At 38.3% G+C, this 19,158-nt stretch overlaps 1 protein-coding gene across 5 annotated transcripts in view; it reads right to left on the bottom strand.

Moving 5' to 3' along the window:
* The window catches only part of frem1a (Fras1 related extracellular matrix 1a), a 59,883-nt gene that overhangs the window by 24,794 nt on the left and 15,931 nt on the right, over positions 1–19,158 (bottom strand). For 2 of the 5 annotated variants that reach the window (XM_088631168.1, XM_088631180.1), the window contains exons 2-11: positions 10,665–11,165; positions 6,488–6,582; positions 5,454–5,764; positions 4,845–5,041; positions 3,493–3,816; positions 3,159–3,267; positions 2,644–2,775; positions 1,098–1,442; positions 559–701; positions 130–326 (exon numbers count right to left, since the gene is read on the bottom strand). In XM_088631168.1, the coding sequence (XP_088487294.1) occupies positions 130–326; positions 559–701; positions 1,098–1,442; positions 2,644–2,775; positions 3,159–3,267; positions 3,493–3,816; positions 4,845–5,041; positions 5,454–5,764; positions 6,488–6,582; positions 10,665–10,898 (2,087 nt within the window). In that variant the 5' untranslated portion in view covers positions 10,899–11,165. Of the gene's footprint in view, positions 1–129; positions 327–558; positions 702–1,097; positions 1,443–2,643; positions 2,776–3,158; positions 3,268–3,492; positions 3,817–4,844; positions 5,042–5,453; positions 5,765–6,487; positions 6,610–10,664; positions 11,166–14,985; positions 15,139–19,158 lie in introns of those variants that run through there. The other 3 variants (XM_088631177.1, XM_088631169.1, XM_088631184.1) reach the window with 3 other exon arrangements.

Genomic DNA, 19,158 nt, shown 5'->3' with positions numbered 1-19,158 from the left:
TGGTTAATTCTGATTTAAACATAAAGTCAACCAGAAACTTGAAAAGAGAGAAATTAAAGACCTTGCCAATACAGTCAAAATATCGCCTATTAAACCTTATGTGATCTGAGATCTGATTTCAAGACTCACCCATAAATGCTGGTGTAGAAGGGAGGTGTGGTTATGGTGTAGGCCAGTTCCTGCTCAGGTGACTCAGGATCTATGAAGTGAAGCTGCTTCTTAGTCAGGTGAATTACCTCTGTCTCCTTGACAACCAGATGCCGAGTAACCCCAGGCACTTCTTTTGGCAGTTGGTCATGGACAGGGGTTATGTGCACTACTACAACCTGCAGTAAAAAGTTTTACACCATAAGTTAAAGAGAAACTCATTTTTGAAACCTTATCAGATTGCCATTTTCCAATATAATTATAATATTTGGGGACTTGCAAATAATAAGCTATCTTGCATTGAAAAAGAAGGAAAATGATGTTATGTTTCCTTGTTTCTTCACCAAATAAAATGAAAACATGGCAAATGACATATGGGAAGTATTCTAAACTGCACAAATCATGACAAACCTGAGGCTCAGAGAGATTGGGTGGGTCATGGCTGTCCGAGAGAACAACTTCAAAGGAGTCCTCAAAGACCTCATTGCCAAGGTGGCGGTAATAAACAACTGAATTGAATAAGTCTCTTTGGAGGAAGCGACTGACAGGATACCCTGAGAGGAAAAGAAAAAATCACATTACCTTTCTGGCAGTATTCACAAAATGAAGGCCTCAATGGCTGAGGCCGAGATTTGGTGCTGTCTGTGGGAAAAGCAATCTGCCAGAACTGCCTGGGTCAGTTAATATAAAATTCTAATGATGGAATTTTACCCTTCTGTGATCCAGAAAAAAATAAAACAAATGGCAAACAGCCTTTAGCCAGTGAATTGACTCTGTAGAAATTATGAAGCCCTTCAGTTCTGAAGTAATGTAGTCAATTATGGTTTAAGTCAGAGAAGTGTCTATTTGTGGGACTTGGACAGGATTTCTTTCAGACCATGATACTCTTTGCCCCAAATGCACGATATTTACAGTGTCGAGTCCTTAGATTCCTCAGCAGAGAGCCTCACCTGTAAGTCCAGGCCCTGGTATCTTGGTGACTTCCCCAGCCTGTGGGAGGCGTGTAATGTTGTAGAGGATGTAGTCGTCACTGGAGTCTAGGTCGGAGGCCTGCAGTGTGGAGCCTTGGATAAGTGCCGTCTGCCCCTCACACAGCTCCAACACCACATTAGTGATGAGGAAAGGGGGGCTGTCATCCTTTGGGAGAATGTTAATGGGGAACTTGTGGCGGGTGCTGTGGCGGCCATCAAATATTCGAAAGCCAACAAAGTCTTTGGTGGTGTCGCTGTCATCATGGTGATACCGAACCACACCGGCCTTGATGTCATTCACGCTGAACATGAAGCCTTTCCCCCCTGTGAGTTGAACACAAAGCAGTGACACGATTCCATGAGCTCATCAAGATTTATGATATTTATATTGTAATCTATGCTAATTTAAATTGCCTTTCTGTCAAAATATTGAACTATAGTGCTTTTTATTTGCACCCAGGGTTAAACACAAGGAGGTAGAGCTTTGAGATTGATGTGATTTGACATAAACATGAGACTGTGCTTTTAATAAAAGAATATTTAAAAATCCTGCATAACACTTGTGTAAGTTCTTTTAACACTTAATGAAGATCCATGTTGGTAGTACAGTAAATGGGCAGATTGAGATAAAAAGACTCACACAGCATCATCTCTGTATATAATTTTATTTCTCCTTCACCACAATAACAAATAAACTGTGGTAGCTTACATTAACTCCAAATTATTATTTATAGAGAAGGTGTAAAATTACTCTGTTATAGACATCCTGGTTTCTGTCTTTTAACCATTTGACACTAGCACAAAAAGAGTAGAGCCATTTTGTGGATTACTTTGTGAAAAAGATAGGTGTCAGAATGTCCCTTTATGAAGCCTAGATGAAATGATGGGATTCATTTGATCAAAATAATTACAGTTACATTACTTAAAAATCTAAACATGATTTTTTTAACTTTATGTGTCTTCACTGTGCTCTAAATAACATATAAAAAGATCTGCATATCTGGAATCTGGACTGTACATCACTTTCAAACATTCATAAGAACATAAGTAAATGAGAGGATGCAATTTAATTGATCCGAGGATCTCTTCCAGTTGGGGCAGATGGTGTAGACTAAAACAGGGCATGTCATGTTATGTACAACTGTCCTCACAATTCCGTCCATTTCTTGAATGAAGCCAAAGTCATCATCAATAAATGGTCATCTATCTGTGGTCACTGTGGACAGGTCATACCATTTTCAGCTATTATTTACATAATCATTTTAGAGATTGGTGTGGCTCCTACTTAAGCTGTATAGTTCTATAACAGCTGTTGTTTTCACTGTTGCATAGTGAGACAAATGCCTGTTTGCAGCCTCTAATCTCCTGATTCAGTGCTAATAGGGAAACTACGAGCCTATACTCATAGAAACAACTTAACATTTATAGAACACAGTTAAGTTGTTAACTTAGTGCTGGTTGTTGGGTCGTAATGTCACTCAATTTCCTATGCAGCTCATAGTGGTTGGACTTTCTGCTACTGTACCTCTCACAGTAAGTCTGCCATGCTGCAGCCCATCTACCGTGATGAGACGCACGGCTCCCAGGTTATCATTGTCAACAATCTGGAGCTGCTCCCAAGTTATGGGCCGAGACTGTCCTTCCAGAAGACTGAGGCCTGGAAGAATCCAGGGAAAGAAGCTGGTCAGTTCAGAAAGATCTGGTTCTGATATCACTTTGTAAGAAGACCTCTGGTGCTGTTCATCTGTATTCTAAAAGACGTCAAATGTAACTGAACCAAAGCCAAACCAATTTAGGAAAGAGAAAGATATTACTCTATTGCAAGAGTTCATTAATCCATTTTCAAAAAGCACCAATGAATTAAATGTACTTAGTTATCTATCTAACTCTGCTACTGAGTTACGATTTTAACATAAGGTGTGTGCCTTTTCAATTCAAGGTAGAATGTAAGAAGTTGTACCTTCATCAAAGATCTACAATGCTACCAAAATCGGTCCACGTCAAAGTTTAGTTCGATAGTCAATGAACACTAAGACTCACCCATATTCCAAGAAACCCTGGGAGCATTGGTGTCTGCAGTCCTGATTGATAAATGAACTGTAATTGGTGGGCTTTTCTCAAAGAAGAAATCATGGACCTCAAACTCCACCTGTTAAATAAGGAATGTAAGTTTATTACATTTCTATTAGATATAGATAATGTACTTAGTATAAAAAATAACAAGTATATACCAATATTAGAGAGAAACATGAGAGTGTCACCAACATATTGATGAAATATGTTCACACTTTGAGTGATGCTGAAATTTTGTCTATCAGCATTTGCCAAAAGTTTAAAGAAAGAACAATCAATAATGATGATATTAAGAAGATACCTCATAGTTCCTGCGCTCAGTGTGACTGGTGTTTGGCGGCTGATAAGCAATGAGCACGTCATTGAGGTCCCCCCAGGTGAAGGAGGAGATGGGCTTTGTGTGATCCGACAGGTGGGTGATGTAGCCTTCTGGAGGCGGCTTGGTTACATTGAACACCAGTAGCGATTTAGGACTCTCTCCATCTTCTGCATCCAAGGTTGCAGTGCTCAGTGGCGTGAGAATGAACTGGTCTACTTCCAGGATGAACATGGACATGAAGGCGGCTTTAGGAGGCTGGTTTGGAACTGCGTTCTTGATGTGGACTGGGATCCAGGCGTGTTCTGACTAATCACACAACCAGATTTTAAATGATCTCAGCATTACAGTGTATTCACACATACAATTTCAGGTTTTTCACTCTTAGTATGTAAATATAAGTTGTTTTCTATTTTACAAGCCCGCCTTGAAGCCCTAAACCTTTCAGAATCATCATCTTGTTTCGTCTTTCATTTGTACCTAAAGCTCTTGAGCTGGCTATGCACAACCAGCTCTCTGCTTTCCTCTTGGTAAACTTGCTGCTTGAACTATCCTGTTTGATTTTCACCCTGCGCACTTGACACAAGCTCCTCTCTTCTCTGTTAATGATTCGCACCTCTGACGTCAGAGGGTCACTCTCCTGTAAAGGCTCTCTGGCCTTGGAATTTCTAGTGCTGCTCACACCGGGCTCTCTTCCTATCTCACTGCTCCTGCCTCCGTCTCTCCCTTTGCTTCTTTTGCCGTCTTCACTCCCCCCTTCTACTAGACATTTTGTACTCTCTCACTGTTCTTCCCTGTTCTCCCACTGTTCTTCCCTGTTCAGTCCCAGTTTCAGCCCTGAAGGTGAAGGTGGGACAGAGAGTGGACAGCTACTGCAACCCCCTCCCCAACTGGTACACCTGTCATTTACAAGGCCTGAGGGAAAGGGGTAGTTCTGAACAGCCAATCAAGCCCATTCAGTGACCAGAGGGAGGAAAAATCTTGCATGAACACAGGGAGAGAAAGAGGAAGAACATATCAAATCCACACAGACAGATGGCAATGGCTAGAAACAAACCCAACCTTGAAGCTGTGAGGCAGGAGCACAAAGCACCTCCCTGCCATGTTACCTTGTTAATACTCATTCTCTAAAATAATGATAATATCATCTGCCTTCACATATCCTTTTAAGTTGATTTCAAGTTTACTAAATTATTACACTTTGCCCAACAAATACTTCCATCGTTCCTACATCCATCTTTTTAAATAATGGAGCTTTGTTCTGCAGATTTGAGGGGGAAAAGAACATAAAAATATGTTTATTACCTGGAATATATATTAAAGGTTATGATTACTACCTGGATTATGTTCTTGCTCCTGGTGTCAGTGAGGTCAAGTCTGATAGCAATGTAGTCTACATTAGGAGAGGGTGGATCTAAGTGCTGATATCTAAGGCCTGTTACCAGGAAGTCATCACAGGGCACTTTGGTGGTCTGGACCAGTTTCAGTCCTTTGCGGCAGATCTCATCTTTACACTTGGCCCCAGCCCTGTTCACTGTGGGTAAAATAATACAATAACAGTAAATTCTTCTAGGCCATAAATCTTCTGGGCCATTTTATGATTTTAGACTTTATGGAGAGACACAATCCCAAAGAGCATACAGCATTAACAGACATCTTTACAGTTTACTGACAATGTAACATACTGGGATTTCAGTAAATCAGTTTAAACACTGACATAGACAGATCTCATAACAGAAGTGTATGAGAATATAATCGCTGATTGAATTTCTTCCAGAGGGTTGTAACACTTGCCATCTAAATGCAACAAACAATAATCTAAGACAATGGCTCTTTGATGTTTCTTCTGGGTCACACAGGGTTATAACAGGATTTTCACCTCTGCACACAGATTATACCGTCCTTAAAAAAATATAAAAAAAGAATCACTAAAGCTCCAGCCATACTTATTCTCTGTCGAATTGGGACAAAGCTGTGTGGCTCATCTCCTCTTGGCTCAACAAGCTCAGGCTCCCCAATCACCAGCTGCCCATGGGCAGGAAGATGTGTCTCCTGGGTGGCCACTCTCACTGTACACTCCAGGTTTGGCCTAGGGTCATAGTGAAAGGACACCACATTGCCGTCGAGAGTGTCCGACAGGCTGTAAAACTCAGGCACCTCCAAGGACTTTGGACCTAGCTTGATGATGTTGCAATCGGGTCTAGTCAGCTCTACGCGGAGAAGGAAGACCTCTGTGTGTGTCTCTGTTTCTGTAAATCTGAACAGAAGGTAGACTCATTAATCTCCTTTACTTTGTAAGATTTAAAGTGTTATTTGTAGCTTGTGGCTATTTCTAAATTTGGCTTATTGTGCTTGAACATATCATAAACTACAGTACTTGTTATTTTTCCAGTATTAGCTTTTGAATCTTTAGGAAACCTGCTATGGACTTTCAACTATATGTTTTCTTTGTACATGGTGTACACACACTTTACTTCTTTGGCATGTACTGTGTCAATACAATACATTGTATCTAGTCAAGATACAATGACATAAAGATTAATCCTCCTATTCGAGAGAATACACATAGTCTAGATTTGCTTTTATGAGGTGTTACCTACACAGTGCCAATGGATAATTATATTTGTAGCACGGACAGGGCTTAATAGTTTTTAGGTCACTCACTCGCCTTCCAATTTTATTTAATTTTCACAAGTGAAATGTCATATATTTTCCTGGTAGAAATCACTAAGTTTGAATGTTTGTCCAGTTTAACCGTATATTTTCCTTCTGAGGAAAAAAATTAAATATGATATTCACATTTAAAAAAATCATTTAATCATTCTTAAATGATTCAGAAAAAGAATATTATTCAGTATTCAACTTCAGATTAAATGTAGAAGATATTGCAGGTCTCCAGGACTAAGGTCACAGTCCTGTGAGCCAGAGGCAAGATGAAATGAAGTTATTAGAATTAAATTGTCTCCATGATTTTACTTACCTGTAAAGCCGAAGCATGACTTGGTCTTCGTCCAGAATTGGACAGCCGTTGTGGACATATTTCACTTCATCTGTCAGAAAGTGACAGTCAAAAACCTGGAAGAATGTGTATCATGAAAATATCTACCAGGAAAAAAGGAAACAACAAAACCTGTCACTTCCATGAGCTGCCATCCTGTCTACTGTGGGCTTTTCATAGGTTTGTACATATGTACCATGAAGAGAATAGTAAGTATGACTTCATGTATGGATTTACATTACCATTGGCCTCTTTTCTCTGGTGGCCAGGTCTGTATTAAAGGCCTGCGTTTCTGTTGAGGAAATGCCTTACTTACTATCTTGGGGCACCTCCGTAGTAGATAACAGCAAACAACAAAAGTCTCTGGATTTTCACAGTGGTTTGTTTTATACCCACACCACCATATCACTGAACAGAAGAATGGAAATGTCAAATGTCAGGAGAAAAAAAAGTCTGTCACTTTGTATTCAATAGGATGCAGACCTCTGTGTATTGCTTTTTTACATTATCCTTCATCCACTGGGGGAGTTTGGGCAAGCAGTAAAGTTGTGACTGTAAATTAAACACAGTACGAATAATGCCTGCATTCCTGCACATTCCAATGCAATGAAACAGAACAGAAGTGGGTTGTAGCAGACAAAGGAATGTGCTTATGCTGGTGTCAACTGCCACACTTCAAAGGACAGCCTTGAAAACAACAAAATATATAAAAGCATGACACCCTTACATGGATAGCTAATGGACTAGGAACATGTGTCTTTATCACAAATTATTTAAAATGTTTCCATTTAAAGAAAATGTACTTTCAAGATAGAAGTCATGACCTGATTTCCAGAAAACATCAAGTTTGTAGCGCTAAATCATGTTTGTTTTTTTTTCTTGACAGAGAACTGAGAAGTCTTGTTACATGTCTCTTAGGTTGTACCTGTTCCTCCTCCTGACTGAATGACCTATTCAACAACTCTGCCAAGTTAGCAAGTCTTACATTCTAGAATATAGCACTAACAATGAGACACAATGTATTTGAAGCACCACAGCGAAATCAATTTGAGGTGTGAGTTTGTAAAATTGAAATTTAAAAATAAATAATCCTTACATTTATATAGCTCTTTTAAACTCCACTCAAAGCACTTTACAGGAAAAGAGGACTCTGCTCCACTACTACCAATGTGCAGCATCCACTTGAATGATGCAACAGCAACCAAACTGCGCCAGTACACTCACCACACATTAGCTACCAGAGAGGAGGAGAACAGAGTAATGAAGCCTGTTCATGGAGATTATTAGGAGGCCGTGATTGGTAAAAGCTGAGTGGAAATTTGGCCAGGACACCAGGGTTAACACCTTTAGTCTTTTTGAGAAACAATCTTGGATTAATGACCAAAGAGAATCAGGATCTCAGCTGTACATCTCATCCAAAAGATAGGATAGTGTCTTTTTTACAGTATAGTGTCCCCAACACTATAGTGGGGCATTAGGACCCCACAGACCGCAGGGTGAGAGCACCCTACTGGCCCCACTAACACTTCTTCCAGCAGCAACCTTAGTTATACCAGGAGGTCTCCCATCCAGGTACTGACCAGGCTCACACCTGCTGAACTTCAGCTGTGAGTTGTAGGATGATATAGCTGATGGCAAAATAGGAAACAAAGGTCTTCTTCTATCAACACATCTCAAGTATACACTCTACTTATAGTTTCTGATACTGAGACAAAAGGAAAATGATGTTTGGATAAATGTATTGTGTTTAATTCTTCATTTTTAATATATAGTACTGATATATAGTACTGATGGACAACAAAAACAGCACTCAAGTCTAATGGGCGTAATAAAATATTTGAAACACTGAAGAAGAAAAAGGCTATGGCAAGACTTTGAGATTGTTTTCTTGTCTCTATTATTTTAGTTATTCTAGTATTGTGTGGTCTTGCTTGTCCACTTCAGGTTGGGCATACAGGAACAGAAAAACCGTTGGCCAGAAAGCCTTTCTCAGTGTACAGTATTGCTAAACTGTAAGGGTGCTCTCAAATTGTACCAGCAGTGATCTTATGATAAAGGAGGTCCCCTTAACATATAGCATTAGCACTCTTCTTCTGCTCCACTTGCACGATGCTTACGATGACGTGTGCACACTTGCTTCTGTCAAGTTGGTCAAAAGCATAACAGCAGTCATCAATGAGTAACACAGGGCCATTTTCTCTTTTGCTACCTCAGATACTTTTACAAAGAGACGGTTGTCTCTTAGCAGTATTTTACCCATGATATAATTCTCATGCAGATGGAAAGCGACAGTCGGTCAACTGAAGCAGGTGGGTTATTTGTTTTATGAAGTTTTCATACTTTATCCACTGCAGTCTGACAATGATGAAGGAGGTGGGGGATATGGATGTGATGCAGTCCTCAACCTCTATGTGAACTGTGTTCTTTCCAGGAAGGGGAGTGCCCCTCAAAGGGTGGTCTCTTGGTTTATGGACCAGTGTCATGATTGTTGAAGATTGATAGATTGCTGATCTCATTCTCTGGGTAATTTCTCTCATATGAGAAGACATTTAATCATGCTCATGACAACCAGGTGATCTTCATTACTCAAATAGGACACAGTTGTATCTTTCAGTGTCCTAATACTAATAAAAAGCATGTGTTTCTGAATGTCTTTTTATACTGATAGAATCAACAAATCAAGTCAATTTTATCTAAACTTTAATATAAAAAATTAAGCACCTGGCATTTTGATTAAATTCAATGAGTTCAGTGGGCTCTGTATTTTAGCACAAGGAACAGTGCTACTGAAACAATATAAGTAACATTATGTCCTAATGTTATTGATGCAAACATAGGGTCATATTCATAACTTTTGTGCCATTTTAATTCTACCACCTGAGTTCTTAAACAGGAAATACCAAATTCTAATGTTACAAAAACAGTTAAGTCAGTTTTAATAAGTCATAAACTACTATCCAAAGATTAGTGCCATGTTCCTAATTTTTGTGGGCTTTTTTGTCAGGGAAAATCTTTAGGTATTTATTTAAAAGTTTTATTAATACAGCCCTTAGCTTGTTTCAATTTGTGTTTCTCTTGTTCTGTGACCAGCGGTCTGAATAAATGAACAAGTTGGAACTCAACAGAATCGTGTTCTGGCACAGAGAATTGATGCTGCACTTCACCGATCTGCTGGCATCAAGCCTGCTGCGGAAACTGGGGCTGAAGTCATACTGTATATTATAAGGCTGTTGAAAGGTGCACCTCATTCTAGAATGATTTAGTACAGTACAAATGGAGATTTGTTTCACTTGTACGAATGTTTGCTAATTTTCATAAAAGTCCTTACAAGCGCCAAACAAGAACAAGAGGGGCAAATAGCAAAAGCCAGTGCAGTCCAAAAGGATATTTCCATTACTCAGATACAAAAAGCAAAATGAAAGGTAGACCAAGCACATCTCAGATGTAACCAGCGACAACTTATGAAGATGTTGGCAATATGCCTTGTCCTGAAGAATATAAACATAAAAAATGCAATAATTCAATAGATAAATTAAAGTCTCGTCTAAGGAGTTAGTAGTGAGTTTATTTTAAGTGTGCCTTATTAAGAACATGAAGTGGCATATTTATGACTAAACAGAATGAAACAAATCATGACCTCCTCCACAAATTCACATAAATAAGAGCGATACTTTATTCTAAGCATCACTTTTTTATTTTCTTTTTAGTCTTTCCTCTGTAATGAATCTCAGTGACATGTATTCTGGAAAGGAACAAGTGATAGGTATATTCCATGCTGAAAAAAAGAAGAAAGAAAACACAATGTTTCTGCCGTGGAGCCTTCTTCAGGTGTGAGGGTGAACCACTGAACTACTGTACTATGAACCACCTGAACTACTATGTATTCTGGAAGTCCAGCATAGGCCCCTGGTCATTGACAAAGAAGGAGAATAAAAGGCTACAGAAAATATCTAGAGCCTAACGAGCGTGACAATCACCTACAATTGTTTTGGCCTTATTGGCCATTGTTTTCTGTCACCGTTTTCAGAGGAGAAGATGATCAAATTAAAAAAGAAAAAAGGGAAATAGATAAAGAACACATATCCTTTTTAAAGAAAGAAAAAGAACAAACCATGAGAAATGAAGTAAAGACAGATTACAGTACCAAGTGCAGCAGTACCTGTGGTGTCAGTGTTCCCACTCTCTGGGTGATAGGCTCGTTGGTGATGACCTCCACTTTGCAAGCATCCTTCTCTTTTGGGATGTCAAACTGCAGGTCGTCCTCCTGCAGGAATGCTGACTGACCTTTCATCACCTTCATCCCTCTGTTGACTTTGACCAGAGAGCCCTGTGCCCACTGTACAGCACACAACAGGATCACCAGTTCCTCCATACTCCATGTCACTCTCATCATGTTGAGATCACACTCCGATTCTTCATAAAACAATGGGAGAAAGGACAAATATCCTTGTGCTTAAAAGGATGTCTTTCTGCTCGGTGGTTGAGGAGACAATGTGCTCACATGTGCTTGTGATAAAAAGCCGTTCTTCATCAGGGGTTGAGTTTCAAGGCTGTATCAATAAATATGAACTTCTGTGGAATCACTAAGTCTGCAGACGATTTGGCTTTGTGGGTATTTTCACTCTTAACATCCTTCAGAAGTCCAGAAAAGTGGGTATTGCTGAAAAAGGAAAAAAATGCATTTGTCACATTAGAAGTTCAGCATGATTTCTTGCATACAGTTTTGCCGTGAGTCACTGGAGACTCACTACAGACTGAAGAAGGATCTGGACATAGTAATAAAGTAGTAATAATAATTAAAATGTGATATAGTAAATAGTATAATAAATAATGTAATAACATAATGTAATAATCTCACAGAATCAAAAACTGTTTTTTGCAAGCAAGCACACATAACCATATTACATAAATGCTTTCACAAACCCTTCATTTCATAATTATTATTATTAGCTTAGGAGATGACTTTAGCCAGGGAAAGTATAGAACAGAAACATACTGTATATATTCATCTATTCATAGTTTCATACAGTGCAGTCTGAGGTTAATTTAAGTCAGTTGAGTTATACAGTATACTAAAACTTATTAATATCTGTATCTCAAACAAAGCTAAAATAGAATTAATATTTACTTCCGACGGACCTATTACCACCATTATCTTGATCTTTGATCACCCTAACTGTCACCCTTAAAATGATGAAGGAGTGTCAAAGTCAAGGACAGTGTGAGCTCTTAAGCGTGTCACATGTGCTTAAATGGTAAAAGGATATTTTGCAGCTGCAACATTCAAGGTTAGTGATAAAATGCTTAGATATATTTGAAAAAACTAAATCTTTCTAAAACAAAGCCTGAAAGCGTCTGTCCAGAGGTTTATAAGTATATACAGTACACCCTACTGTACAACCAAGAAAAAAAGTTTACAGAAATATTTGTGCAAGTGAATTTGAACTGAAAACAAGTCTAAAATCAGAAGAGTGAACTGAACATTCTCAGAAGCGTGGAGGCAATTTTGTGGTTTACTCAAACTGTTTTTTTTCCCGGTATACAGTATTTTCTGTTTTTTTATCTCGTTAGGATTTTATGTATACACTTTGAGAACTCTTGCACTATTCTTGCAAGACATTTACCTTCATGATAACATTTTTTCCTGTGAAGTAAAACATCACAATAATCTTTTTTACAACAGGGACTTACAGTTTTTACCTTTCACAGATCGAATAATCGAGTGTGGTCAGAAGTATGGATATGGGTCTCAACACACTAATATTTTGGGAAAGGTATTCTGATTAAAAATGTATTCATAATTCATGAACATTGATTTCTACAAATGAAATTCAATTTATTTTTATATAGCGCCTTTCACAATAAGGTTGCCCCAAGGTGCTTAACAATGCAAGTGACCATACATGTTGTCAATACAGAACAGAAGACCAGAAGACAACGGAGTAGAGGAACCAAAAACTCCTTAATAAGGAGAAAAAAAAACTCCAGCGGTCCAAGGTCAACTGGTTGTCCAACCCCTCTGGACATGCTAACATTATATAATTAAAAAAAAAGGAAATGAATGAAGATTATCTTGATCTTTGCATGTCTGTTTTCAATTCATTCAGACCTTCAAGTCATTTAAATTGAATTGTCAGACGTTTTTTAAACAGCTGGTGCAGTCACATATTATGAAGAATACAACTGCCTAAAATCTGATACCTCTAGAGATACCTCTAGAGACCAGAGAAGGACAACTGCTATTTCAAACAACTGCAGCTTCAAACTGGAGCTCAATGGACAGCTAAAACCTTTGTGTGGAGTTTATATTTTTTAGGAACACAGAGAATTCAGTTTTTGTCCACTTCTGAAGAATCAGAGTATATATCAAGTATGAGATTCAGTTAACCATCAGCACTTGTAATGGAGAAATTAAACTGCTCAAAATCTCTAAAATGGGAATCGATAAACAAGGACTTAGAACAGGCTTTGCCACCTAGTACTGCACAACTGCATTAATTGTCCAAATGCATTTGTCTGTCTTCCATCACCTTCTACAGCCGTGTTTGTCAGCCCCCATCCTGTGTGACCCTTGTGTCTGCTAGTTTTCATTCCAGCTGTGATCTACATTACTGATGTTAACTGACGTCTTCAACTGATTTCTTGTTTGGGCTTTACTTGTGTCTGCGCTTGTGCCTGAGTTTCAGAAATACCCAATTTCAAGTATATTGTTTCAAACAACTTCAGTGTATCTCAACTTGCTTACATTTATTTCTGACTAAACAGCACTTAAAGAGCAATCTGTGAAAAACACAGAGACACAGCGAGGAATGACAATGTGTCAAATTCTTCCACAAAAGAGTGGGTGAATTTTGCCTTCTTCAGAAGTCCAATTTATTAATTTCCACCTGACACCTGAATGAGGGAAGCCGTGAAACATAGGAATAAGAACAATGTTGGTAGCAATTACCAATCCCAATCATTTATCTTGAAAGATTAATGCAATTTTGTAACAAGCCACAAATTGAAAATTGATTCATTGCACTACAGAATTATTTTCTACTGCAGTTAGGCCAAAAACTAAAACACAAACCAACAAACAAACACTGTTGAATGTTTCCATATTTTGCATACTTCAGAAGAACAAACTTTCAAGGTTATGAGTTTCACAGGCCTATAGGCAGGAGTCCTACAAGTTTTACATGAAGTTTTCAATTAGCAGCTGATCACTTCATATTTAAACAATTAGTTTATTTAAAGCCAATTAAGGTCAGAGGTGAACAGGTCGGAGGTGGAGGTGAAACCAGATGGCTCTGTGGGTTTCAGTACAGTAGGGCTGCCATCCCTGCCTTAAGAGATAATAGGCATGACAGTGTGAAACACTTCATCAGTAACTACAGGCAGAAACAATTCTGCTTTGTCACACTGATGTGCACACATTCACAATGCACATTTACAGATTAATTATAAGACAAGCATTACTTTTTCATAAAATATTATTTTATATAGGAATCACACAGAATAGCAATGACAAATTACAGACAGGTCAGTTAAAATGTCTTTTTTGCTACAAGTATGTGTGTCATAATAAAAAGTATCACACTATTTCAAAGGAAGCACACTGAATATGAATTCCCAAGTTAATTTGAACCAAATAGTTTAAATCTATTAGTTTCTAACCAAGGAAAATCAAACAGTAAAAAGAGTAAAGCATACATTTATCCAGAAACATAATTGTCACTTTCATTGTGTATAACTCCTGAGAATAAACAGCTGAAATGACAGACATAGCAATCGAGAGAGGTTGTTTACTGATTCTTCTTTACAAACTTGTAGGTTTAAAAACTGTTTTATTGTATTTCCTTTATAAAATACAAAGTTCCTGTAAATAAATACAAAGTTCCTATAATTCCATTATGAACACCACTATCAATCTTAGATATACATTTTATACAGTACCTCCTTTTATTTACTGTTATTACATTATTATATTAAGCAAACATGACTGATACCACTAATTAAAAATAATTTGAAAGAATCATAAATAGTAATTTGTGCTTTAATCAAATCAAAATTGATCAGCTGAGGATATGATGTTGCAGGATAATTTCTTCACCTCAGTAAGAGAGCAATTTACATATTGATTTGTTAGAAGATTGTTTTAAAATGCCAGTGTAATGTCTTATTAGTGATAAGTGATAAACAAGACCACTTCAAGTATTTTGCTCCAGGGGGAAGTTTTTTCAAAACAGAGCCCATTTTAATGCAAAATTACTGAAAAATACTTTTAAATATTATTTTTGTTTTACCACACCTATTTTAATCCTCTGCTTGACTGTCACCTTCAGAGTTTTACAAAAAATGTTGAACAAATTAAGAGAAAGATAATCCTCTGGAGCAACAGGATTTGTTTCTATTTAATTCTGAGCAAGAAAATTGTCAAAGGGTGTTTAAAGAACAACACATAAACAGAATGATAATAGTAATAATTAATTTACTACCTCACAGGAACAGTCCTTGGGTAAAGTAGGCGAGTTCAAGATGTAAAGAACACAAGGCAGTAAGTTTTAAGTGATCTAGAAAGGCAGTAGACAGAGAAAGAGAGACATGAAGAGAGGGGGTAGCTCTCTTTTTAAACCTCCTTTGTGCTCAACTAAACAGTATGAAAGAAAAATGTGCAGCTCTCGATTTCTGTCGGACTTGACACTATCCAGAAGGCTGACGTTTCAGTCCTCCCTAAGATAACAGGGCATTCTGAAAATGCTTGGCTTGTTTATAATCACACACACATAATGCTGTTCCTACACTATTATGACTTTCTGGTATATTTTAACAGTTGTTAAGATAAGACCATGCCTTTATATGTTATAGTAAAAATGCAACAAAGTACCAAAAAATAAAGAGGTCATTTTAATTTTCTTTTGTTGTCCATCCATGTTTTAAAGCATCCAATGAGCAACAGAAGACATCTCTAAAATGCTTCTTTTTTCTAACTCTTTAAAGGTGTATGTTTTTATGACAAAAGAGCAAACACATAATTAAACATACATTTGGACACAACAGTGTGCAGCTGTGACTTTAAAAAGTGATAAATAATCACTTTACCACAAAATACCACAATACAATACAAAAATCACATATTTTAGTTATGTTTGAAAATTAACATGATTTCATGAAGAGTTTGCCTGGTCTGGGAAAAGAAAAAGTCACTAATTGTAAGTAGCTTGTCATCTTGATAACTCAAAATCTGTTTTGCTTCATTGCAAGTGAGTCAAGGTAAACGTTAGCCCTGCAGTTAACCCTGCAGATCTTAGAAAAGTAGGTCTTATTTCTGATATGAAGCAGACAGAATAAACGCCAGGTAGAGCTCTCAAAGAGTAGACTCAATACCGAGCAGCCAGAAGCGGGTTTGAATGGCTTAAATACTGCAGCCGGCCACACGGTAGGGTGTCTGGTGCTGAGTTAACACATGCGGCGGAGCTTGTAATTATCGCCCCGCTGTTGGCACTGGTTAGCTCTCTTGGGGGCTGATCTGGGCAGGTTGGCGGTCATCGTGACACTTGAGTCTTGTAGAATTTGAGACGTCTCTGTTTATTTATTAGGACTTTTCCCCTCTTGTCCTTTGGACAATATTCCTGGCTTGTTACCAGCCACCTCTTCTTGTGCTCTCTCTGCTTTGAATGAGATGTGCTTTCATGCAGGCCTGCGAATTATCAGAACTTGTGTCATCTGTCCCATTATCAACTTGCCCTCTGGTTCCAGCAGAATTATAGTCAAGCAAAAAAAAGAGCCCATTTTTCAGAGTAGGGAGGCGGAAAAAAAAATAGCACAGCTGCAATCTATCCAGCCAGTGGAAGCAATACAATAGGATTCCAGTGCTAACCTAATAAGGACCAAGACATACATTTCACTGTCTAGTAAATAAAGCCATGAAACAACCACTACTGGGCCACTGAAAACACTGAAGATTTTCCTTTCATTTCTGTAAAATTTTAACCTACTGTATGATTAGCAGACTAAACTAAACTTTGAGACTAATTAACAGTAATATTGTGAACATTGTGGTAAATTGCAGCCCTTACAAATATTTTTAGGCTTTTAAAACATCTTAAGTATAAAGTATTTTACTATGGAAATAAAGTATGAATGATCTGCAAACTGGCATTTAAAAATCCAGAAAGCATGATTTGTAACCACTATAGACCCACAGAGTATTCATAATATCTAATAGTGCAATACTTACAATTCAAAGGCTACATTTTCCAGAGCTACTATTTCCTTCTTTAGGGTCTCCATAGCCTAATTATAATGCAATTTACTTTAGCATAGAATAATATATTTCAGTCTCTGTTCTATGCATTCACCTTGTTGCTTGGCCTTATATAGGCCAAGTATATATATATAAGGCCCACCAGCCATATCGCTCTGCAACTCACAACTGGCAGCCCACTGAAGCTAAGCAGGTGTAAGCATGGTCAGTAATTGGATGGGAGACCTCTTGGGAAAAACTAAGGTTGCTGCTGGATGAAGTGTTAGTGCAGCCAGCAGGGGGTGCTCACCCTGCGGTCCATGTGGGTCCTAATGCAACAGTATAGTGACAGGCGCCGTCCTTGAGATGAGACGTAAAACCTGCTCTCCTCCCTACTGATAGCTGATGTGTGGTGAGCGCTTTGGTACACTATGGCTGCACATTGGTGGTGGTGGAGGGGAGCCCCCATTACTTGTAAAGTGCTTTGAGTGGAGTGTCCATAAAAGCGCTATATAGGTGTACGCAATTATTATTTATTATTATATTCCGCCATCAATTAAATCGCCAGTCTTGAATATTGTGTAATATTTTATTGATATCATGACCTACATCATGATATAAAGAAGATATTGGTACATATATGACATGAACCAAGTGAAAAGCACATTTCACTAGCATTTTGTTGTCAGTTTCAGCCTGCTTTAGTATTTTTTATTAAATATCTCTAACCCTGTACAGGTATACAGTACACTTACAATAGAATGTTTCTAAATGGATACTTTTTATCGAACAATAAATCTTTCTCAGAAAGAAACAATGGTTTACTGTTGTGGTTTTCATAAAGATACATTGAAGATAACCTGATAGGTATTTATTTTTGCAGCAGGGCAATACTTTTGAAGAGCAAGATGGCAGGATTACGAACCATTCAAGATGCTCTCCAAGCTCTCCTGACATTCTGTCACGATCGCTACTCCTCCTCTTAAGGGCGCTGCAGCCCTTCCTCGTTCTACCTCATTCCCCACACCTGTCCCTTATTCCAGCCCCTCTTTAGTTCCACCTTAAAAGCCAGGCGTAGACATCACCCAAGGTTCCTCATTGAATTCCGTTTCATGAGAGCCTGGGGTCCTGTTGCGTCTGGCTCCGTTATGCTTTTAACTTTCTGTTCCTGATTCCCCTCGCCGGTTCCGACACGGTTCCTGTTCCCCCCCCGGATGGATCGCCTGGCCATGGACTTTTGCCTTTGTTTCTGATTACCCGTTTAGATTCCCAATATGGATTGTTTGCCCCGGACTCACTTCCCCTGGACACCTGCACTCCTTGGACACGCCCCCTTGTCTCCATCCCTTCTCCTGCATGATTTTATTCCTACTGTGTCTTCACCAACCGGATCGTGTCGTCTGCATAGGGAAGAACTGCTTCGTGACACATTCCTCATCTGAGAGGGCATTCTCTGCTGTTCTGATGTTGCGTCAGACTATCATACATTTCTGCCAGTCTGAATATCAGTTTACAGCCTCACACAATGCCTGGTTGGTGGTGGACATAAATCAGTGTGGCAGGGAAGTACTAATGAAGCAGAATGTTTTACAAATGGTTCACTGTGAACTACCTGTTTAATAGGACAATGTGTACGAATTACACTCCTTCAGTACTATAAGACACAAATATGTAACCTGTTTCACATTACTTAAATTGTAAATTAGCATAATGGTACATTAACGCAAAAATAAGACTTTGTTCAAACCTTCAGTCTTTTTAAAATCATTTAGTTAATTACAGTCGTCATACTGCCAGTAGTGGACATTACATATGGCATGGATTATTTGTTGGGTTTTTTTACAGTGGAGTAATAATTTCAGGAGCAAAGAACATGGATGATTTTTCATGGAATCCAAATTGTGTTCAGAAATATTACACATTTAAAAACATGTCTAGAAAATGTCAAGTAAAGATGTTTCATAGACTGGTGTAGACTGAATTTTGTGCCACCTAACATACCGTATAGAAGAATAGTCCAGACATTAAACAGAAAATGATTGTTTTTTGTAAGTCATGCACAAGTGTTTATAAACAGTCCCAAAAAAAAGGGAAAGTGAAAAAAAGTGCATGGTGTTCCATATTGTTCTGAATTATGGACAAAATAAACATATAGACTTGCAATTCATATTGACCACACAATCTTTTGGTTCACATACGCCTTCAACTTCATTTCATTTTTCATCATGTTTAAATTTGTGTAATGGCCGAGTGACTTGAGGGGTGAAGGCACAGCCTTCGGCTGGAGGCAGTGATGTGTGGTGTGGAACAATTAGGACAGTCAGCCCATTGATTGGCCCCGTGACCTGAGTGGTACTGCTCTCCCTGGAGGTATGACTTCTGGAAAGGATTAGAGGTCACCAACGCCAGATGATGAATGACCATA

This window comes from Lepisosteus platostomus, chromosome 1 (genome assembly GCF_059453375.1).
Source record: "Lepisosteus platostomus isolate fLepPlt1 chromosome 1, fLepPlt1.hap1, whole genome shotgun sequence".
NCBI lineage: Eukaryota > Metazoa > Chordata > Actinopteri > Semionotiformes > Lepisosteidae > Lepisosteus > Lepisosteus platostomus.
Note: the sequence above shows the minus strand (reverse complement) of the source record. Positions and strands in the feature narration are given on the sequence as shown.